The sequence below is a fragment of the Anarrhichthys ocellatus genome, unplaced genomic scaffold, assembly GCF_004355925.1.
Source record: "Anarrhichthys ocellatus isolate YVR2014 unplaced genomic scaffold, GSC_Weel_1.0 scaffold72, whole genome shotgun sequence".
Taxonomy (NCBI): Eukaryota; Metazoa; Chordata; class Actinopteri; order Perciformes; family Anarhichadidae; genus Anarrhichthys; species Anarrhichthys ocellatus.
In genome coordinates, this window is record NW_022280102.1 from 928,564 (window position 1) to 952,193 (window position 23,630).

The 23,630-nt window shown below is 42.7% G+C and overlaps 2 protein-coding genes across 6 annotated transcripts; one reads left to right on the plus strand and one right to left on the minus strand.

Moving 5' to 3' along the window:
• Positions 1 to 644: 644 nt before the first annotated feature.
• tsr1 (TSR1 ribosome maturation factor) lies at positions 645 to 10,578 on the minus strand. Of its 2 annotated transcripts, none has more exons than XM_031873518.1 (15): positions 10,315 to 10,578; positions 7,470 to 7,573; positions 7,156 to 7,384; positions 6,721 to 6,855; positions 6,101 to 6,555; positions 5,547 to 5,691; positions 4,780 to 4,967; positions 3,080 to 3,300; positions 2,793 to 2,952; positions 2,588 to 2,698; positions 2,317 to 2,449; positions 1,513 to 1,629; positions 1,218 to 1,358; positions 1,031 to 1,105; positions 645 to 931 (listed from the first exon to the last, which is right to left on the minus strand). In XM_031873518.1, exons 2-15 carry the CDS (start codon positions 7,557 to 7,559, stop codon positions 753 to 755), a joined length of 2,379 nt encoding a protein of 792 aa, XP_031729378.1. In that variant the 5' UTR covers positions 7,560 to 7,573; positions 10,315 to 10,578; the 3' UTR covers positions 645 to 752. The 2 variants fall into 2 exon arrangements, with proteins under 2 accessions (XP_031729378.1, XP_031729377.1); XM_031873517.1 differs by lacking the exon at positions 10,315 to 10,578 and adding an exon at positions 8,396 to 8,613.
• On the plus strand, positions 10,425 to 23,470 carry taok1a (TAO kinase 1a). 4 transcript variants are annotated; one of them, XM_031873516.1, is made up of 20 exons: positions 10,425 to 10,443; positions 13,385 to 13,650; positions 14,044 to 14,115; positions 14,247 to 14,348; positions 14,447 to 14,492; positions 14,612 to 14,708; positions 14,804 to 14,917; positions 15,015 to 15,106; positions 15,338 to 15,431; positions 15,543 to 15,624; positions 15,735 to 15,902; positions 16,040 to 16,240; positions 16,395 to 16,523; positions 16,779 to 17,015; positions 17,114 to 17,242; positions 17,362 to 17,565; positions 17,705 to 17,944; positions 18,316 to 18,528; positions 18,658 to 18,840; positions 19,674 to 23,470. In XM_031873516.1, exons 2-20 carry the CDS (start codon positions 13,519 to 13,521, stop codon positions 20,187 to 20,189), a joined length of 3,051 nt encoding a protein of 1,016 aa, XP_031729376.1. In that variant the 5' UTR covers positions 10,425 to 10,443; positions 13,385 to 13,518; the 3' UTR covers positions 20,190 to 23,470. The 4 variants fall into 4 exon arrangements, with proteins under 4 accessions (XP_031729376.1, XP_031729373.1, XP_031729372.1 ...); XM_031873513.1 differs by lacking the exon at positions 10,425 to 10,443 and adding an exon at positions 10,454 to 10,656; XM_031873512.1 differs by lacking the exon at positions 10,425 to 10,443 and adding an exon at positions 10,573 to 10,838.
• The last annotated feature ends 160 nt before the right edge of the window (positions 23,471 to 23,630 follow it).

The following is a 23,630-nucleotide window of genomic DNA, read 5'->3' on the forward strand; positions in this document are numbered from 1 at the left end:
ATGAACTACTCTCTCTGAAAGCCAGACAGTGTCTCAAGTGTGGGATGTCATTGACTATAAAGTCTTTAAGTTGTGAAGAAAACTCCCCTTGGTGCTCTGTCATCTTTTAACATCTTTCACAATTCATCATCTGTTGCAGATCCACACTTCACACCTGATGATGTCACAAATTAGAGTTTTAGCACTCAGATTTAGAGTCGTTTGGTTTTTACTAATATTTTTGGACAGTCTTAGAACACAGGAATAACATGTATTCATTTTGAAAAGTAGTACCCCTCAGATAACAGTCTTTATGATTTTCGTCACAGTAAGTGCGACTGTAAGCTTAAGCCACATCTGCACGACTTCAAAGAGTTGCCATTGCAATGAGCTTGGAACATGACTAATGTTCTAGCTATAGCAATTTATTTAAATCATAAAGTACTCAACACATACACAGCTACCTGTTCAGTGTCTGTCACTCATATTTAACCTGTTTTAAAGATGAGAGTTGCTCAACAAAGTAGTGAAGTAGCTCTATGGATACTTATTCACTTATTCATCACTGCCATCTAGTGGCCGAAACACACTCAGCAGCAAGCTAGAGGCTTCACAGCAAAGTGCAACAAGATGGCTCAAGATAAACAACAATCATCAAGGAGATATTTTGGATTAAAATAGTTACGTTTAATACACATTACACTTTTTGAAAAGGTCATGTGATCACAATGATGTTCAGTATCTATGTTAATACATGTCATGTAGTCCCTCCACTACTCCATGTCCAAGTCGTCCATCTCCACAGTGGCCACTCTCTTGACCCAGGGTAACGATAAGGGCACATAGGGGTCATATGTCCAGCGAGGATACACTCTCTTGTACAAATTCATGAGGATAGTGTCCTGTGAGCGCATCTGATTGTCAAATACACACTTCATGTGGCCATGTGTTCCTGAGGAGATAGAACACGGCAGTCAGAATTATACAGATAACAGACATTGCTTAAAGACACTGCTGACACCGAGTTTCATATATATTTAAATTTCCTCACCTAACGTCTCTTTGATGTGGCCTCTTCGACCCCACTTTGTGCGCAGCTCCACAGGCTTGAACCACATGATATCGTCTGTCACAGGAAGAAACAAAAGGACAGTAAACCATAGAGAAGTCAAACTGTATGTAATATTCTGTTGTCATAGTTTTTTTTTTTTTTTTTAAGTATGTGAACATTCTCTTACCCCGGTTGAAGAACATGTAACGGACAACTGCAGAGCGGCGGTTAATTTTGAACGGGTGTCCGCTCACCACTATCCTCTTCAGCGTAACACGCTGAGGGTCACAACTGAGCAGGCTGCCTGTAGCCACCAAGTCCTGGATGCCTAGAGAGACACGATAACAGAAACACAATACCAGTACAGAATTAGCTCAAGTCAATCAAATAAAAACAAGACAACAGAACAGATGGGCAAAAGTTTAAAATGAAGGCAGATGACATCTACTCATTTTCATTACACACAGAACGTTTCATCTCACCGTCATTCTTTTGTTTGAAGAGCAGGACTCCTGCAGGGGGGAAGGTAATGGGAGCGTACACCGACACCACGGTGGGGGCATCTGGCCTGAGGAAGCGCTCCATCTTATGCTTGTCAGCTAGAGAAGAGCAATAATTAATTTACTGCTGTATATCCAGTCTCTGTTTCAGACCACCTGCTTCGACAATCATTTTGCTGATATATATATTTTAATAGAAGTGACAGCAAATCTAGCATGCTACCAAACAACAAATAATTGGCTTTGCATTGGGACAATGTCCTACAACCAGAAAATCAAGTAAGCCACTGCCTTTTATGTGACTGTCCACTGGGCATCACTACATTTCTATTACACCAAAATCATGTTCATCATCCTCTAGCTTCTTGGGGGTTTGGTGTCCTATCAAAATGAAAATCATTACAATCAAATGTTGAAATCCAGTCACAACAGCAACATTTATCCGAGTGGTTTTGCACAATTGGTGGTGCTTGGTGACGTAGTGATTTGATGGTCTGTGGCTACTGGAGGTTGTTGCTAGTTTGCCTCCGTTGCATCAGTTCCATAGATTTTTTTGACAAAATGTAATGTTTGTTAATGCTGGTGTGAGTGAACCCGTAATATGTAGTAGTCAGTCATTTTTTTTAAAATTTACTTTGTGTAAATAAGAGTCATTTATTGCTCTCAGTTCTGCTAATGCATGTCTTGGGGCAATTTTAAAAAAAGCTATTGTGCCATTAAGAAGAGAATAAGGTTGAAATAGGAGTATGCTTAACGGCATGTTGGCTCTATTAACAGGTGTTCTACCTGAAGTGTGCTGAGAGAAGATAGGAGATGCCCTGAACCTCCGAAATCCACAGTGGAACACCAGCTCCTCTTTAGATTTGATCGGCTCTGTATTGCTGGGGTGTCTCCTCACCAAGAGGTGCATCACTGACATCTGTGCACAGAAGGGGAAAATGATTAGGTCTGAAAAATCAATAACAATAATACTGTACTGCTAGTGTGACTTTGTTTTAAATGGACAGTTATAAATCCAGACAGAGAGGCTTTCAGATGTCAAAACAGGGGATCAGACCTTCTGTTCATGGGGCATGAGAGACACCATCATCAGAGGTCTGCCGGACTCGACACTCTCCATCACAGAAAAAGGCACATCGTTGATGTGCAGCGTAACATACCAGCCAACCTGAAACAGAAGGGACAGCAGAGTCAGTGACGCCACGAATCTAAGATCGACTAAAAAGCATTTACAAATGAAGACAGCCCCATTATTTGTTTACCATGGCTCCCTCTTCCTCAGCTGCGGCCTCGGCCAGTATGCGGCGGCGAGTGCGTTCAAAACTCTGGAACTGGAAGATGCGGGAGTAGTTGAGGGGCAAGTTCTCCATGGGGTCCCAGGGCGAGGAGCGGAAACTTTTTAGGCCTCTATAGCGCTGGAACCTAGACAGAGGACGGAATGAAGTGTGGCAATGATCAAACTGCAGAAAGAAAACTCTCGCAGAATTAGTTTCCCTTCGAACCTGAACTCACAATCACAACACTTAAATATCTATCGGTCGGAACGCACCTGATTCTAGCTGCCATGTCGAGGGGTGTGTCCACCTCGTCTGGAAACAATTCGTTGGCTCGAGCCTCGCGGTAGCGTTTCAGGCCTTCTTCTTCTGCAGCCACGTCAATGTGCTCATCGTAGCGTTGGTCTGCTCCAGTTCGCTCTGTGGCGCACAACTCTTCCTCCTCCTCGTCTTCTTCTTCTTCTTCTTCTTCTGAGGCACAGCCTGAACCTGGCTCCTGAGCAGAGAGCATACAGTACAAATTGCTTCAATATATGAAATAGCTTCTCATGTTTTGGGGTGGAGGCAGACATCCCAGAGATGACCAGCGCTGCTAGAGACTTCCCCTGTTAAAACAATGAGCCATTACCTCAAAGATTTTAATGTTCAATCCTTTTGAAGATCCATGGATGAACAGGTTTCTCTACTATTCTCTTCATGTTCTGTGTCAGGAATACTATTGTTGTGGTTGTTGCACTCCTCTATTACAAACACAACTTCGTTCTAACTCAGCTTTTTGCCTCCCCATTTCCTAAACTGCAGCCTTAATACTTTACAAACAATGACCAGACGCACATGTTGGGAACACAAGTGCAGTCAAAGAGATTCTAAGTATAGAAATTGTATGGCAGCCAAACAAACAGGGCTCACGCAGCTACAATAAGAACAGTGTTTTTAGTCGGTATGTGTGAATGTGATAAGGGGTTGCCAGAATTCAAACTATGGGAACCCCTGGTTTGCATATATTTAAATTGTATGCCTTCCCAGTGTGTCTACAAACGACTGTCTACAGTGTTTTCAGACATTGACTCTTAAAATATCTAGAAATTCAACTTCCGTTGGCAATATATGTGTATGAGGAAATGAATCATCAAAGAGGACGTGCTTTAAAGTGCTCCCTCAACTGGCAAATTACAGGCACAGCCAGACACATGAGGGGAAAGCACTCAGCATGCGGTGGATTCACAACCTTTCCAACATCCCTGCTGCAATAATAATAATAATAATCATCATCATTATCATTTGAAGTACCCATTCCCCTATTGTTACCCTCTCCCAAATACGTATCCATGTGCGTTAACTGTGACATCAAACACATGCTATTAACAATCACAGACCGTAATGAAACCTTTGGATAAGGAGTTTTCCCGACTTCTTTTCAAGCAGAGCTGGAAATAAATAAATGGTCGACCCCTCCTTTCGTCCAGACAGGAAGTTCTGTTCACAGGACAGGAAGACAGGAGGCTTCTCTCGGGACCCCTGCTCCAAACACTATTGTTGTGGTGAGCAGCCTGGCACTACAGGCCAGAGACAGACACTGAGAAAACAAACAGTGCCTCTCAGTTACGAGGTGCACTGTCAGTGGGTCACGTATGCACCGCTTCAGCCCCGGAACCACCGACACGCAGACTTCATCGCTACGCCACACAGATTACTGTCCTAATCATCCTCCAGAAGATCTACACCGAGGGTCACTAATAGGCGGACCGCGGTCCGAGTCCGGACCCAGGCGCCGTTGTATCTGGACCCTGGACTTCTAACCGATAGATACTTGAGAATTATTACATTTTCACGGAGCGCTTCTATTTTAACTGGCGCAGCTTTTGTAGCCTTTACGGCACCGACCGGAAACCCCACATCCCCAATTCAAGTCCGACCTTTGGAGACCTTTGTTGCCAGTCAACTCTCCCCTGTGTGATAAAGAATAAATAAGTACCTGAGAGTGATTGTCCTCATCCTCTCCGTCCATGGCCTCGTCCAACATGTCGTCATCATCATCATCCTCTTCACTGCTTTCTTCGTCTATCTCTCCATTCTCCTCCTCGTCTTCATCAACGATCCACGAGGCCTGGTAGTCTGATGTTCCTTTAGGGACCTTCATCACACGTTTGGTCTTCCTGGCCTCTACACAGCAGAGAGAAACATCAAAGAAGCCTTCAGAGACCTGTCTTGCAGGTTGGATTGTATATGAAAACTAACCACATTTAATAACAAAAAGCAGTTTAGCACACAAATCATTTCTGGTTGTCAGAAATTATCTTACGTTGTGAATGGTACAAGTCGGCAGCCAAAATATTGCAGTGTACAGTTTCACTTTGCTTTCAGCTAACTGAAGGTAACATGACAGCCATGTAAGTTGTCTTCTGAACTCCCTGGTCGTGTTTATCTTTCAAATCTGTTTTGATCTATCAAACTGACTCCAAGATGTCGGATCATTTCAAACAATAAAACTGTAATCAATGGATATGTGGCAAACAAGTATCAGTTGTACAAAATGTCTTCACTACGATTATTTCTGGTCCCTTGAAGGCTGCCCGGGTGACGCCTCTCACAGTTATGATTTGATGTTGATCCCGGTGCAACAGGATTGCTCCAACTCCAGCAAACGAGGCCTCAACCGATACACTGAACAATATCTAATCCTCATCTTAGAGATTGTTTATCATCTCAAAATGCTATCATGTGTACATTCTGCTTCTGCACCTTCCGCTTCCAAAAGCTCGCTTTCCGTCGGCCACGTCTGCTCTCCGTCCATGGGGTCCACAATGGCTTCTGCCAGCAGACTCTCCCTGCAGGATGGGTCGGCTTTCATGAGGACCCTCACTGGAGCCTCATCGTCACCTCCATCCTGTGGGAAACACAGATGACCGAGGTAAATGGGAAAGTTAAGATTAAACTAAATGCACAAAACAATCTAAACAAACTGTTAAAAGTCCATTCAAGGACCATACCAGTGTTTTTTGGATGTTCCATCACTTTTATTGTGTGACATTAACATTACTTATTATTTTTAAGGACACCAGAGCGTTTTGCATTCTTCAACTGTTCCAGTCTGACACTATTTTCATTCATTAAACTATTTGAAAATCTGATACTGGTATATCCTCAAGTAATCAATACCATGACTGATTTAAATGTTGTCAGTGCTGCATAGTAAGAATGTGTGCACACCATTATTATGCAACAGAAATATGACATTGACAAAAATAGTTTTCTGACTTCCTATTCACTGGGATGTTTCAAGTCTCTTCACCTACCAGCATGTCAACATCTCCTGCCTTGCCAGACTTTGCTGGTCTGGCTGTTGTTAAGATGAGGGGAAGAGGGTCTGCTGGAGCATCAATCTGACTGAGCTGAAAGTCTCCGTGTCCACTGATGTGCACCAGCCTGTCGACTTGTAGAGGACGGCCACGGACGTACCCTGAGACGCAGAGGGTGCCCAGGCCGGTGGGTCCACCACTTGTCCCCTCAGCGGGGCTGTTGGCTGTAAAAGTGACATGCTGAGCCAAAAGATGGGATCGTCGGGAGCGGAAACCGAGCTTTCTCCGTCTCTGAGTGCCGATGTGTCTGAGAAGCAGAGTGGCATCCTGCTCCGAATCCAGAGGGAAGAGACGGGCATCAGGGAAACGGATCTCTGTGATCTTAGACAGAGCTTTTCTAGACTCAACCCTCTTCTTCACAGGAAGATCAGACACACCCTGACACACCAGTGCTACAAGGGGGGGAAATTAGCAATTAGCAACAGAGAGACAAGAGCTTAGAAAATGTACACCATAACAATCTGAAATTATGCATAAATCTGATGCAACAACAATCTTTCCCAATGTGAATGGAAGAGTCTAAAAGCTCCAGCAGTGTGTTCAAGGTTTCTACCCACCATGGCTGGGGAGGCCCTGGGCAAAGAGGCAGGAGAGACAGTAGTCTCCATAGCTGTCCCAAGCTTCAGCAGAGTCCAGCACAAATACAAGGCTATCTGCAATCTTTGCCACATCCAGCAGGGAGTGTATGTCAGCTGTCCAAAGAAACCATAAGAGAAGCTTAAGTATGGGACAACATGATGTCCAAAGCAAAGACAAAATAGTACAGCAAATGCCTATAACATGGAACAAGCTAAAAACACTTATTTTAAATTGGTGTTAAAAAAAGTGCTTTTTATGTTGTTTTGCATTCTTTGAAAGCCTAATGAACACATTTCATTTATAAAAACAGTCCAAAATATTATTCATATAAGAATCACCTGCATTATAACTCAATCTATTCCACTTCAGTTGAGTCTTTTCAAAGCAACTGTTCGGCATCACTCAATACTTACCCGTGCTGTGGCTGAGAAAGGTGAACCGTTGCTTGAAACGAGGCAGAAGCAGCCCAAAACTGTCAGTGACGCCACTGACACAGCGCTCCTGATGTACGACACCCCCAACGCCCTCCCCACGTAGCAGTTTGGTAACCGCACCAGCATCCACTCCGGCGTGGAGTGACAACACAGCGACCAAATGTGGAGGACCGTCCCTGGTGCCTAGACGTCGCTTCTCTGTCAGGACCTAAAAAAAGACAAGAGAAAGGGACGCTCTGCAGCACCAATCAGGAATCCAAAGACTATTCTTTATGTGAAGAAAAAACAATTACCATGTCTTTCTTATTCCTGCGTATCTGGTTGGCTTTGTGCCTTCTGTCCATCCGCTTGTGCTCCTTCCTCTGCTTCTTGGTAAGGGCCATCACTGACACTCTCCCTGAGAGACAGGTCAACACAAGGATTTATCATTATGTTGAACATTTAGAGTTTCGTAGTTTTATGATTCAATATTTGAACTGCTGTTTGGTTTCAACGTGTCCTTTTGGAACAGCGTGTGAAGAAGATATTGACATGGCTGTCTGTTGACTATTGAAGTTATGATTGATGTCTATAATATATTTGCAGATAGATGGACAACATATCAAAAAAACACCCGTTTGGTTCTGTGCAAATTATTTGATGGATGATTTTTGAGGAAATACTTTGTTTTATCATTACAATTATTACATTATCATTGACACAAACATTATTTAACAATGTATCACCTCAAAAATTACCACAGAGATCAATCAACACCTATCTTAACTAGTAAATATAATATTTTTACATGAGAAGGGATATTTCATATTTGCAGTGTGTTACTATTCCCTTGAGCTATACATTTGCAATAGGTTCTCAATTGTGTATGTTGTTGTTTGATACAACCACTTAAAATTAGATCTAAAAAAACTCGCCGATTAATAGAATAGGACAACTGCTGTCCTGCGATATCTGGTGGCCCTGATTGGTCCCATGTGATTTTAAAAAAGGTCATGGGTCACCTGGAGTTGGATGTACACCAGCAGTTAGTTACCAACGGCATGCGGACGGGCGTCTTTACGCAATTTCTTACACATGTATAGAGTTGATTTACATTTATACATGTTCTACTGAACTGATGCCATCCAAAATCCAGTGGAAAACACGTGTGTCTGCGGAGCCATGGCCACAGCAACAAGCTAGCCGTAGCAGTTACATTGTATAACAGAACATGGCATACCTTTGTTTTCTCTCTCAACTTCCCCTTTCGTCCGGTGCTTGCCATGTTTGTGACCTTTATTTTTCTGTTTATAAATGCCGGCTCGGTGGCCCTGTTGTTTTTCCTCATTCGCAACCATTTTCACCATGAGGGAAAGTCAGGCGATTCACTTCCGCACTCGTGATGGCGTCATGACAGAGGCGTGTCCTCAGGCTCTCCGGAGAGGTTTGCTTTTCAAAACAAAAGCCTGGGTCACGATGACGTGAACATAAGGTTTGTGGGATGCATTTCCGAGATAAATTTGCATGAATTAATACTGCAATTATACTACTGAATTTATTGCATAAAACCTAAATAAATTAAAATGACACCTTAACATATTCTATAGATGAGCTACATTCAATTACAATATATTACAGAAAGTATATGTATGCTTGAGATTACAGTCACAGAAAAGTTACAAGAGGAAAAAAAGTTTTCAAATCAAAAAGTTTATTTTCTCAATACGATCTATAAAATAAACATGATCACAAATACTATAGGACTATTATTTATTACTACTGTATAGATGTGAGAGCTCAAACCACTGAAAAGATGTATCCCCCCTCTCTCATCATCCTCTGATATTCAATCCTCCTAGCGGTCACTCTATAGTGATTTAACTTCTTTCCAGGCTCCTTTTAAACAAAACACACTCACTTTTGACCTGGAAGTAGAACAGTGATGGAGGCCAGAGAAAACAATTAAGGAACCTCTGATACAATGACCTCAGTCAAAATTGGCCTTTTCATCCAGAGGCTCCTGTAATGGCAGCATTCTTAAGTTACTGGGTCCCTTTGGTTGCCTTCATGCAGTATAACACTTCTTAACAGCTTTTTGTTGTAAGGAAGCCTGCTATCTGTCAACTACCACCTTGTCTCACCAACCACCATCATTACTTGTTAACTTTCACCACTTTAGTGAAACAAATAAGTCTAATTCGCTCATCAGCACTGCTCACATCTGCTTTACATTCACTTATTTCAACTGTCACCGTCAACACCATGATGATCATTATTGTTTATCCTAATTTTCAATCGGCATCCTCTTGAAGAGGAAGCATGTCAAAGTAATGCAGCATCCTCCACTCGCATTTAAGCAGATCAAAAGGACGCCTAAGAGCCAACTGGAGTAGAACTTTGCCATTTGTTGGCTTTAGAACAGGCAGGTTATTGTACAGGCTGAGTTACTATGCAGATAGTGATGATTGGAGAAAGAGGGGGGGTGAACTTGAAGGAGAGGCTAGAGGGGATTCTTCTGTACATTGTTACATCATGCAGAAACCAACCAAATGAAGAGAAAAATAAACAATAGCCGACTATCATGCACTGCCCGAAGACAAAACTTTCATACTCTCGGTCTGCTGATCAAGGATTCCTTAAGTATGATAAGTTCCACCCACCAAAAGAGTTTTGTAATGCCCTGGAATTTTTTTTTCTTCTGGATCTTCTTGAACAATATGTCCACTTTTAAGCCTAAAATGTCCACTTGTACATAAGAAATAATACAGTAAAAATACAGAAAATATAAAAGAATGTGAATGGCAGACCATGAAACACTAGCCTACTGACCGCGTCCATATCTCTTGAAGCCAGAAGAGAAAACAATATTTTGGACTCGCCATGAACTTTAATTACCTTCAACAGACTCACTTCAGCAGGCTAGGTCTCTAACTACGAATACATTTTAATATGTGATAAAGTAGTTAACCCCAACAATCAAAATCATTTATATTTTTCAGAAATCAGCATTTTCTATTGCAAAATTATTCACTTTTACATGACCTATGGTGTGGTAATTTAAGTCAGAAACAAATATGAGGAAATGCTATGGACAAATGAATAACACGTTTTGTAAGAGTTTATGTTCTACAGTTTATAAGATATAAGTTTTTTACTTACGTCTCCGCCTCTGAAAGTTGTTGGGTCAGAGAGAGTTTACTGCAGTTACAACAGGGCGGAACTGCAGTTTGCAGTAAGTCGAAGGAAGACGGACAATCCGCCATAGTAACAGTTTAACTAAACAGCCAAGTAAGTAGTTAACATGCCAGCGTGCTAGGTTAAATCCACAGTTTTTTTTATCTAACGACATCGTGGTTACCAACACGGATTGTTTTGGAGGTGTTTGAACTTCCCTCACATTCTCCTCAACGTATTTTCACGAAGGGAGGCGGCGGCGGAGCGCTCGGCAGCCATCTTTGGACCTGAGTGGGATTCTACTTTGGCACCACAGTTACTTCGAGGGTGGGGATCTTAACCTACAATAATTTGCTAATCTTACATTTATAATCGACTGACAGCGGTAAGAACCACAAGGATTTAACGTACGACATAACCGTGTCGGGGAAGAATACTTTTATAATCCCAAACTGTTGTGAATAACACGACATTCTCTACAGTGCTGAGACCTGGCCTGTCAGGAGAGGGTGAGTTTCAGCTAACTGGCTAAGCTAAGTTAGCAAACATCACATAGGAAAGCTTGCTAATTTAGCAATATCTGGTAAATAACTATTTAAAGTCGGTGTAATTCCCCATCATTCGAGTAGTTACTTCACTGTTCACGTTGTAAATACGTCGCGGATATTGTTTGGACTGTTTGATCATATGACACGTAACTTAGCTTAGCTAACGTTAAGTTTGGTGTGTAGCTAACAGTCAACGTCGGCTGGGTTGGGAGCTCCTGAAACCCTCTGAATTTGTGAGATCGAGAGTGTTGTTTTGGGGTCTTTACATTCCAGACTTTGTTAGTTTGATTTACTGATGTGGAAAGTGACAACTTTCAGAAAATCCCACTAAGTGCTCTAGCTAATTCCACTTGTGTTGAAACTCCAGTGAGGTGTTACCCAGCCTCACAGGTAACTGTGGATAGAGCCCAGCAGGTAAGCCTAGTTTTGGGTAAACCTTGGTCATCTGATTGTGGTTTATTACATTTGTTCAGAGCAATAACACTACTGTACAAGTGTCTACTTATCCCCACAGTCAAACTCTGATTAGACCCAATTGCCATCTTGCTCGATTCATGTACTGTAACGTAAGCCTGTACATAAGACACACACTTTGTTTTTTGTTCTTTGACATATGTGGCGAAGATAGAGGAAACACTGGTGGTTGGCACTGTGTGATTATGTGGGTTTTTTTGCCAAAAGGAAATGACTTAACTGACCAGCATTACTGATAAGTTAAGTGCTGACTTCTAAAAAAAAGTGATGGTACAGATACATTAACTGCGTGGTACCAAAGCTTTAAAAACGTTTCTTTCACAGTGTTTGCAATTGCAATCCACATCTGTGTGCATGCCATTGCTGTTGAGTCAAGAGAGACAGATAATCACCAGTCAAAATGCTCACCAGGGCCCCTTCCTACCTCCCTATAGCTGTGTGAACAGGAAATGCAGCGCAGTGAGGGCATACATTGGGAATTCCAGCCCTCTAGCTTTGTTGTCCTGTCCTGCTGCATTCTTGTGCATATGTGTGTGTGCGCGCTGTGCTTGTTGGAACGCACGGGTGTTTTATGAACGTATCAGTTATCATCACTCACTTTTGTGCTCACGTGTCCACAGTAGGGGGAAAATGCCATCGGGAGATATGACAACAAAGCTCATTCATGAGCAACACTGTAGTAAAGAACAATGGCAATAAAGAGGCACAGTCCCTGCATAGTAATGAGGCTTTATTTCAGGGCCGTGGCTTGCGTCTGTGTGGAATAGTGAGTTGTTCAGTGTTGTTGTGAGACAAAAGATGTCTACTTGAACTGGGGGCTGTTTCTCCCAGGCTGGGAAAGAAGTCTTGTGACTCCAGCATCAGCTCTGCATCTGTGTGCAGCTGATCATCTGAGCCACATGGGCTCAGTAAAGCTTCCTCAGTTATCTTTTACAAGTCTACATCTGTATTACAGCAGTGAAGTTGTATAGCAAACTATTTACTAGACAGTTTAAGCCAGACAGTGGTTAGGGACATTATGCTATATTCTGTAAAGGGTGTCCTTTTTATTTTATCTAAAATACAAACAAACAAAAATCAGGTTAATCCACACACCCAACTACAAATATTTTCAATATTTTTCAGAAAAAACAAGGGTATTCCTGTCTACCCAGCTCATTTTTTGGAAAAGCACACTGTTTTTTTCCAGTTTTTTAACGCAGTGATCACCACAAACAATCAATCGTCTTTGTATCGGTATTTTGCAGCTGTATACCTTTTTCAAAACTAGGGCAAATAAAACCAGAAGCAAATGCACGGCTAGAAACCACTATAGATAATAGAGAATAGGTGTTGCACAATCAACTGCACGGAGGTTTCATGGAAAATGTTTGGTATGTTTAAGAACGTGTGTTTACCGCATACCTACAGGTTTAACAAGTAGTCCGATCACTGGAATGCTTTGTTTCAGTTCAGGCGTCTTGTTTCAGTTCAGGCGTCTTGTCTCACAGCGCATTGGTACCTCGCCGTCTTTGTTCGAGCTGGAAATTGACATCTGCGAGACGGTTCCTTGTATCCTCCTCGCATCTGTTTGTCTCCATACCAGTCACCGAAGGTGTGAGAGGAGTTTGTTAGGACACAGCCCACTGATTTCCGTACTGTGGTTGCTGTTACTATGGAAACAGAAGACCTATCTCTTCGCTCCCTCAGGATTTTTTCGACCAGCCGTTCTCCACATTTGCACCCGACATCATGGTTCAGCTCATGTTTTGCGTAGCCCTCTCTCGCTCAGGTTAATGGGCTCTGCTGTAGCACACATGCACAGCCAGAGAGCTGTGTGATCTTGTACTTGTTGTTTCACACGGCCTCCCACTTTAACTTACATTAACAATGTAAAGGAATCTATTAGTAATGTAAATAATGTGTGTATTTCATCCAAATTAACTTAGATTTTGTACATTCCTGCTGTCAATTTGATATTCATGATAAAACCCTGTAATTTATTGTCTTTTTTTTCAACGTGTTCTTGTTTTTTTTTTTTCTTGTACTTTCAGCTCTGAACACATATGAGACCACTGTCCTGCAGATGAGCCATCGGTGGGGGCTTTCAAGGCGCTGTCGCAGACCCAGATAGTTCCTGGCGACAGCGGCTCTGCCCCCCCCCCCCTCCCCCCCACAACTCCCCATTATGCCCAACAGCAGTCGGGCGGGGAGCCTGAAGGACCCCGATGTCGCCGAGCTCTTCTTCAAGGAGGACCCAGAAAAGCTCTACTCGGATCTGCGAGAGATCGGACATGGCAGCTTTGGTGCTGTATATTTTGTGAGTATTTCACATTTGTGAATGTTTTTTTCACTATACAGAGCATGCTTGAAGATAGGGGCTTTGTAGCCTTTAAAGTCATTGGGATGACATTGATCAATTGTTTTGTTTCAGTATTCATGAATTAGAAAGCATTGTTCCATCAACCACAAAGACCTTTAGATCCTTTTAAACATTTCACAATGATTTTAATGTCTTAGTGTGTCAGCCTTGACCGACAGCTAATTATTGAGCAGACTTTACAGAAAGAATCCATTTTTTTTTAATGATGTATACTTAGCTCAATATCTTTATCCCAGTAGCTGCCATCACTAAACTAAAACCTGAATCATTGCTTATGTTATGAAGTGACAATATCATGTCAATGCACAATGTAACGTGCTTTTCATTCAGGCACGGGATGTGCGGACAAATGAGGTGGTGGCCATCAAGAAGATGTCTTACAGTGGAAAGCAGTCCACTGAGGTATAATAGCTTTCACTGATCTATACCATGTTAACAGGCAATTGTTAACCACATTTACATGCGAGTGTTTTTTTTTGTTTTTTTTTTCTAGTTTGTTGTCAAAGACTTCTAATTTTTTACGATTTTCACAGAAATGGCAAGACATAATCAAGGAGGTGAAATTCCTGCAGAGAATACAGCACCCGAACAGCATCGAGTACAAAGGATGTTACCTGCGAGAGCACACTGCCTGGGTGAGACCCTGCATGAGAGTCAATGATCAGGACTGAAATGTATGACCCCACTGATTGTCACACATTCACACTTCAACATACTCTTTATTTCATTGCAGCTGGTAATGGAGTATTGTCTAGGCTCTGCTTCAGATCTGTTGGAAGGTGAGTTGAAAACCTTTTGTCTGCCCGATGATCGCATGAGGCCACACGACTACAAACGGAGACGGTAGTCTTGCTTTTCTCTTGATTTACATCGCTGTTGGTGAATTTATCCTTTCCAGTTCACAAGAAACCTCTGCAAGAAGTGGAAATAGCTGCAATCACCCATGGTGCTCTTCAAGGGTTGGCTTATCTTCACTCCCACAACATGATTCACCGGTGAGTGTTTGGAAGCATGCTGGACACTGCTTATGCCCTCGGGCGTTCTGTCGTCCGCGTGGTGCTGTAATCATTTCCTCTTATGTGTTCGACAGAGATATCAAGGCGGGAAATGTCTTGCTGACGGAGCCAGGGCAGGTAAAACTAGCAGATTTTGGTTCTGCCTCCATTGCCTGTCCTGCCAACTCCTTTGTTGGGACTCCATATTGGTACGCTATAAAACGTTTTATTAAAAGTTTCCCAAATGTTCCATTAAAATGGTTATTAACACATTTGTTTGGCGCTGAATGTGTTTGTTTTTCTCAGGATGGCCCCAGAAGTCATTTTAGCTATGGATGAAGGCCAGTATGATGGAAAGGTGGACATCTGGTCCTTGGGAATAACCTGCATTGAATTAGGTACGGTCACTGTTGTATATGGCCTAATTCACATCTCGGACTTAGATTACAGTTGTTACATTACTTGCATCAATCTCTTTTTCTCAATTTTACAAACATCTCATTGCCAGCATTCATTTTGCTCACTTAGTCAGTCAATAACTGAATAATGTTGCTCTTTCTTCCTCTCGTAATTTAATTTCCCTTTTGCAACATGTGAATCATTGGTGTAACCTGCTGCTTGACCTGTAGCTGAGAGGAAGCCTCCACTGTTCAACATGAATGCAATGAGTGCCTTATACCACATAGCACAGAATGAGAGTCCCATGCTGCAGTCCAGTGAATGGTGAGTTTAGAGTTATATCAACATTAGCTGGTCTGTTGTTTCTTAAATATACTGAGGCCATAAAATAACTACAATTCTATAATTTTTCTTCATTTCCTCTCTTAAATTTAGGACGGACTATTTCCGAAATTTTGTAGATTCTTGCCTTCAGAAATTTCCCCAGGACAGGCCCAACTCTGAGGAGCTCTTAAAGGTAATAATCTCAACATGCCTATGACAGATTATGTTCCATGTTTAATCCCCGTAACCCTGTTAGAAGTCTGGATTTTAATGCAAGTCGTCTTTTCTGTGTTCTTCCTCCAGCATGCATTTGTCCAGCGTGAGCGGCCAGAATCCGTACTAATAGACCTGATAAGTCGGACTAAGGACGCGGTGCGAGAGCTTGACAATCTGCAGTATCGCAAGATGAAGAAGATCTTGTTTCAGGAAGCCCACAATGGCCCCACAACGGAGGCACAAGATGACGATGAGGTCTGTCACGTGACCGTTTCAGCTTTTATTCGCCTGCACTTCTTTCTTTCTCTGTCTCTGTGTGATGTCATCCTATAAGTTATAAGAGAGCGTTGGTTTAACCTCCTTACTATGTCCCGCCTGTGTTATTTTTTTAGGATCCCGAGCACAGCGTGGGCAGGACGGGTACAGTGAACAGCGTGGGGAGCAACCAATCCATACCCAGTATGTCAATCAGTGCCAGTTCCCAGAGCAGCTCTGTCAACAGTCTCACAGACGCAGGCGATGACAAGAGCGAGGTGGACATGGAGGGAGATCACACGGTCATGTCCAACAGCTCTGTGGTCCTCCTCAAACCGGTAGGGAGTCCAGGTTCCAGTCTGACCTACAGCCATGTCGTGTTACATCGTGTTCACTGTTTCAAATTGATAAGAGTAATGCATTCATTAATTACTCTGCAGTATTTTGTTCTTCTGTTTACATGCTCCGTGTGTATTTCTGCCTGCTTTTCAGGATGAGGAGACAAATAATGAAGAGTCGGAGCTGAACACCCGGCCGACTGAGCCTCAGTCCCCGCCTGCACACACTCCACGGCCAAAACGCAACCGCGAACACTTCGCTACTATACGCACAGCCTCAGTGGTAATCACTCATTCATTGAATAAGAAGATGGCTATTATATCTTCTTGTATAGCTGCTGGACATTTTCCACATCCATGTGTTCCTCAAAGGCAGACATCTTTTGACACATTGCCCTCGTGGTCATTGAATGCTTTTGCTTTAAGGCTAAAAAGGAATAATTCTGCTACTCAAAAGCAGTGTCATGATCCAGATTGAAAACACAAAAATAGTTATATAGTTACAATATAAAGGGAATCTGTGGCTTGTGTTTTCCAGCTCACTCGCCAGATGAAGGAGCACGAGCAGGATTCAGAGCTCCGGGAGCAGATCCTGGGCTACAAGCGCATGAGGCGGCAGCACCAGAAACAGCTGATGGCTCTGGAGAACAAGCTGAAAGCGGAGATGGACGAGCACAGGCTTCGCCTGGACAAGGAGCTGGAGAACCAGAGGAATAGCTTCACCCAGGAGATGGAGAAACTGATCAAGAAGCACCAGGCGTCCATGGAGAAAGATGTAGGCGTCAAGCTCATCTGTGTTCACTGAAGATTTACAAAACACTGTTTGTTTGTTTTTACATAGAGACTGATTATGGTGTGCGTTTTTTCCTTTAGGTAAAAACTTTTAACAACGACGAGAAGAAGTTCCAACAACATATTCAGAGTCAGCAGAAGAAAGAGCTCAACAGCTTCCTGGAATCCCAGAAACGGGAATACAAACTTCGCAAGGAACAACTTAAAGAGGTAGGGGGATAGTTACAATAGCATCCTAAACTTTCAGTTTACTCATCATCAGCAAATGGACACCAATCAGCACCATGAAGTCTGTTCTACCAGTCACCTGCATTCTTTCTTCTGTTCAGGAGTTGAATGAAAACCAGTTAACGCCCAAGAAAGAAAAGCAGGAGTGGTTGTCCAAGCAGAAGGATAACTTCCAACACTTCCAAGCGGAGGAAGAGGCCAACTTGGCGCGCAGACAGAGGCAGTATCTGGACCTGGAGTGCCGCCGGTTCAAACGGAGGATCTTGATCGCACGCCACACCATTGAGCGGGACTTAGTGCGCGAGGTCAGCACTCCGTCTCCTACATTGTACTTCTGGGTCTGAAATGTTGCAAATATGAATGAATTGATTAGCATGCTAAAATCGAGTTATCTTTGGGCGCATCATCACTTTGCTGTTCGTTTCTCCATGTGCACATAATTAGGAGCTAAACAAGCGTCAGACCCAGAAGGACTTGGAACACGCCATGCTTCTCCGGCACCATGAGTCCATGCAAGAGCTGGAGTTCCGCCAGCTCAACAACATCCAAAAGACGAGGGCTGAGCTCATCCGCCTGCAGCACCAGACGGAGCTCACCAATCAGCAAGAGTACAACAAGAGGAGGGAGAGGGAGCTTCGGCGCAAACACGTCATGGAGGTTCGCCAGCAGCCCAAGAGCCTCAGGGTGAGAACGCAGCTCGAGAGCAGGCGCGGCTGTTGAATATTCAGTTGACGCTCTAATTTCAGCGATAATGAAACGCTGCTCTGGGTACTTCTGGATCTACTTAACATTCAGTTCACCATTTGTCAGGCTAACATATATTTGATCTTGAATAAGCCAAGATGTGGTGAAACATGGATCCACTGCATTAAAGTATGAGTGTGGAGCTTCTACCCTCCTCTTTGGTTAGATAAACTGTTTTTAATCAAATTGAGAATAGCAAAAATATTGTGATTTTACAGCCTTAATGTAGGGGATAATGTTCTGTTCCTGCGTTGTCTTAATGTTTGCTTTTAAAGAAGGAAATGCATCACTGTTTTCTCCCTGTAACATAGTCTAAAGAGCTACAGATTAAGAAGCAGTTCCAGGACACGTGTAAGATCCTGACCAGGCAGTACAAAGCGCTGAGGAACCATCTGTTGGAGACCACACCAAAGTCGGAGCACAAGGCTGTCCTTAAACGTCTGAAGCACGAGCAGCACCGCAAACTTGCCATCTTGGCAGAGCAGTATGACCACTCCATCAATGAGATGCTCTCCACTCAGGCGGTGAGTCTGCCAGAATTATTTAGAATCCTAAAGCTGTAAAATAAGACCATGAAGGTGCCACCCGATTTTACATTCTGCTGGTTTATGGTTGTATCTTACTCATTGGATCCTGATCTATTCTGTCACCAGCTTCGTCTGGATGAGACTCAGGAGGCTCAGTGCCAGGGCCTACGAATGCAGCTACAGCAGGAGCTGGAGCTTCTCAACGCCTACCAGAGCAAGATCAAGATGCAGACGGATGCCCAACATGAGCGCGAGAGAAAGGACCTGGAGCAGAGGGTGTCCCTCCGGAGGGCCCTGCTGGAACAGAAGGTGATCCTCCTCTCTACAGGTTTCTCATGGAGAGATTATCATTGGTCTACCTCCATGATTATTGGGAAGATTTGAGTTTTAAAAGGCCAGCACACTCACTCACACAGGTTGTTCTGGTTTTATTAGACTGCTGCTCTGGTGGAAGGAGGGAAAAGGCACGCTAGGATTTACATGTGAATGTGCCAATAAAAATGATAACGGTGTAATATGTCCACCCCTAACTGGTGCGACAACATTAACAGGAGAGTAAGGGCAATGTCACACATGCACATTGAACATGAATTCAAATCCCCATTCACTTCCATTCTATGCGAGCGAAGGGACAATTAAAACATTCGCTTCCGGTGGCAAAGCAAATTAGCCTCACATGGATTTAAATTTTGGTCAACTTTGACACGTGTGTGTGTGTGTGTGTGTGTGGGGGTGGTTGACCCCACTTGGCACTGTCCACAATCAGCACAAATAGTCAGATTTCAGTCAAACACAGTCTGTAGACTTCCACTAAGTCCTGGAGAAGTTTAATGTGGTGCAATAAGAAGGAAAAGCACAGACGTAACCAAATACAAATGAATGATGGCTCTGTTCTAGTCAACTGTCTCGGTATGTCATGGCGGCGGGACACAATACCAGGACCCTGAATGTGAAGCAGCTAAATGGGATTCAGCCATGCTTCCTTTTTATTGTTTACACCATTGTGTTTCTTGAACAGATGTCCAGGAGGTGTGAAAGCTAAATATGCACAGTTGATGGATGCTTGTCGAACACAGTGGTGTTAAGTCACACTGCTAACTGTGAAGCAGATATATTGTATGTGAACATTGTCTTTTCTGTAGATCGAGGAGGAGATGATGTCCTTGGAGAACGAACGCTTGGAGCGAATCCGGAGCCTGCTGGAACGCCAAGCCCGAGAAGTTGAGGCTTTTGACTCGGAGAGCATGCGCCTGGGCTTCAGCAACATGGTGCTGTCCAACATGTCCCCGGATGGGCTCAGCAACAGCTTTCCTGGGGCTCACGTAAGTTGGAGTCAGCCACAGCACCCGTCCGGAAGCTCCCCGGGGTCGCAGTGGGGCAGTGGCGGCTCGGGCGGAGGGTCAAGCCACCACGGCGGCCATCACCACTATCACTCCAGTCCGGGAGGGGCACCTATGCAGCAGGGCTGGGGGCAGGGCATGCAGGGAGGCGGGGTTCCGTCGCCGTGGGGCCACCCATCCCGCAGCAGTGGAGGTATACAGAACAGCCCCCAGGCAATGGGGAGGACACCCTCAGGAGGGCGCAGCGAGCAGAACATGAGCAGGAGTACCAGCGTCACCTCTCAAATATCTAACGGGTCGCACCTCTCCTACACATAGATCCCCTGTCGGCCCCTGGCGTCAGAATTTGAGCGTGGAGACGTAGAGTCCAACAAACGAAGCAGGACAGAATAATGGCAGAGCTCTGCTTCTCTGTGTGTCTCTCTCTCTCTCGCTCTCTCTCTCTGCGTTTCTCCCGTGTACAGATGTGGATGTGCGATGAAATAAATGTTGCTCAGGTCAAAAGGGCTGGAAGAGACGCAGCCCGTCCTCACGGCAGTTTATCGGCACACACACAGATCCTTAAATTTATGTTACATAAGAAATTTGAGCGTCAACACATAATGCTCCTATTTTGTTTTTATTTACAGCTCTCTCCTTCTGATTTTTTTTTTTTTAAATGTACATTATGTGCTTTTCACAGCCATCGCTTTCATTTTGCACATGACACACTGTTAAAAAGCTTTTGACATGTGTGAACAATGTCCTTTAGAAATGTGGTATCAAACAATCACAGAGAACTCATTTTATTTAGGACGCCCTCACTCTCCCGATTCTTATTCTGTTATACACTGGTCCATTTTCTGACGGTGGTTTAAAAAAATGCGGCAAACCTAACTAAAGATGCGTTGCTGTTGTGATACCAGCCTGCTGTAATGGTCATTGTGATAACTTTTATTTTTCAGTCACTGCTTTTTATTTCACCCGACTTCCTGGTCAGCAGCCAAAATGAGACTTAAATCCAGAGCCAAATAAACAAACCGTAACCGTTTCAGGCGTATGTTACAACACTACTACAGTGCCTTTTTAATCCTTGATTCTAAAAATCCATCTCACATGTTTATAGTTTTGATCATTTTAAATTTCATCATCCGTTTAGAATCAGTGCCAGTGTAAGTTTAGTTTATTTTCTTTTAATTCCAGAGGGTCTGAAAAATACTTATATTGGTGTATATCAGTAACTACATTGTTTTGGTCTTTAGAGTGGTGGTACTCTAGAATGTCATTGTACACATTCACAGGAGGAGATTACAAAACATAGGAGACTACTTTGCCTTCAAAAACGATCCTAGTATTGATCTGTTTATTTTTTGTTGTTTTTTATTAGTGCCTTTTTAAACTGCTGCCTTTTTCGAAGCACTTTAAACAGCGGAATGTGTGTAAAGTTTGACTACTTCTCGCTGAGCACCTGGTGGATCGAGTGTGTCGTCGGTACCCATGTTGTGAAGTTGACCCGTGCTGTGATTTGTAGGAGCAATTTCCCCAAGTACAGATAAGACCTAGTGTATGACAATATATACAGTATGTGAATAAGAGCCCCCCCCCCCCCCCTTTTCTGCAGCTTTAACTGTGTTTAGAACCTGTAGCTGCTGTTGGTTATCTCCTCCGTGTGTTTATGCAGAGTTTTGATTGAATAGAGGACGTGAGGATGCTGCAGGCTTTTTCAAATATGTCTTGGCTACAGTTTCATGAAACAAAAGGTTAACTGACGAGAGTCCATTACGTGCAAGCAGAAGAGCGCTTCAGATAATTGTCACGACCATGACAGCAGGCTCGGCACTACTAGGAAAACTACAACACTGTTAAACATGTTGGGGCCCAGTTAAGTAACACTAACGATGTAAAAGGTGCTAAGTTATAAATGTTACACTGTCTCCTCAGAACCCAAAAACGGGGGGGGACTGAAACAAGCACATGCTCGCATGATGACGTTGTATCGCATACATGTAAATTGAGTCAATGCGCACTCTGTGGAAAAACAGCCAAATATGAAATAAATGTGGCAAAAAAAGCATTTAGGTATTCCTTTTGATAGCTCTCGCAGTTCCTCTGATAATATCCGTCTCTGCTCACTCGCTTCTCTCTGAAGTTATGCTTTTTTATTTCCATGCAGAGTTTAAAACATTTAGTTTGAAAGGCCATTTATAGATAATGATCCAGAGATGAGAAGGATAATATGCTCCCTTGAATCACAAAGCTGGTGTTAAATGTTCATATGTGTATATTTTATTAAAAGAAAACATTTAAAGACTAAACTCACATTTTAAGAAAATAATTTCTAAAAACTAACTTTATTTAACTGACAGACCACACTGATATTAGCAAGCCTTTTTTGCTCAAAGTGGTTTTGAGTTGTCCGGACGTCGCTCATTGGAAGATATTCTTAGTTTTGTGTACACAGATGGAATGCCTCCTCGTATGCATATTTGCTGTCATCTCCTTTTCTTTTTTTTTTTTAAATGCCACTTCTTCAGTCAGGCGGCCGTCTCTGAGCATCATCACTGAAGAGTTTGTTTGATCATTCTCCTCTGGTTCAGAGCCACCTGTTCAAATTCTTTCTGAATGTCACACTGTGATTTTTATTTTTTTTTTCTTAAATAAATATGTATATATTCTATCCTTGAAAGTATGCATTATATCAAGCTGCTTATGGTTTGGTCCCAAAACACAATTTATTTTCTTTTTTTAATGCAGTGACTAGTTCCAGCTACTGTAACACAGCAGGTTATATTCATCATTTCCTTTCTGATTTATTGATACTTGGTAAAGAAAAGGAGAATATATTCATCGTGATCTGAATCTTACATTAAGTCAAAAGCCAAGAGTTTGAATGTCAGGCCAATCAAACCTCACATACATGCCAACCTTAAGTTTGTATGCACAACTTCTGTTCAATTTTATGTCAATGTGTGTGTGAGGGAGTCTGGATATTATTGTCAATCATTGTCTCCACAAACCTGGATTTTTTTTTTTTTTTTTTACTTTAACTTTGATGTCAAATTGTGTCCTACTGACTGAAAGCTTTTGGGAAACAGAATGAGAATCGGCAACAAAAATGGCGGTCCTTTTTTTATGGTCAAACACTGTGCCATACCTGAGTTGCCAAGCACAGATACCACTGCATTGTCTCATCGCCATGTTTTTAACCTATCAGTGGGCGGACAGCATGAAACGTATGAAACATAGAAACAACTTGGTTCTGGTCTAGTGGCCAAAGTTAAAAGGCTTGAAAAGATCAAGTGGATGACAGGCAAATTATGAAAAGAGATTGCATTTCTTTGAAGATGTCAGTATTCTTCTTTGGCACATTACCACTACAACTCATAACCTGTATTAAAATGTATAGACGGTGGAAACTTGTTATTGAATGTCAGAGAGATTATAAAGATACTACATAAGAGATGGTGAAAGTACTAAAAGTGAATTTAAATTGTGTAAAAAGATTCATAAAACAGAATAAAAATAGGATCAAATTTACTATTTGTTTGTATTATATTTAGCATTGTGTTGGCAGAGGGATATTGAACAGAAATCAGCTGTAATAAAATAATTTTAGTATATCTGGCCTTGTGTTTTTATTGTATTTATTTGTGTTGCTGTATTATGGCATTCGTGTGGCATGCAGGAGGACCACAGTCAATCAACCAATGATATTCAAGGAGCGTTAAAAACAGGCGTTGTCTTGCGTCATATCGTTGAGGTTCAACACATGCGCAGTTG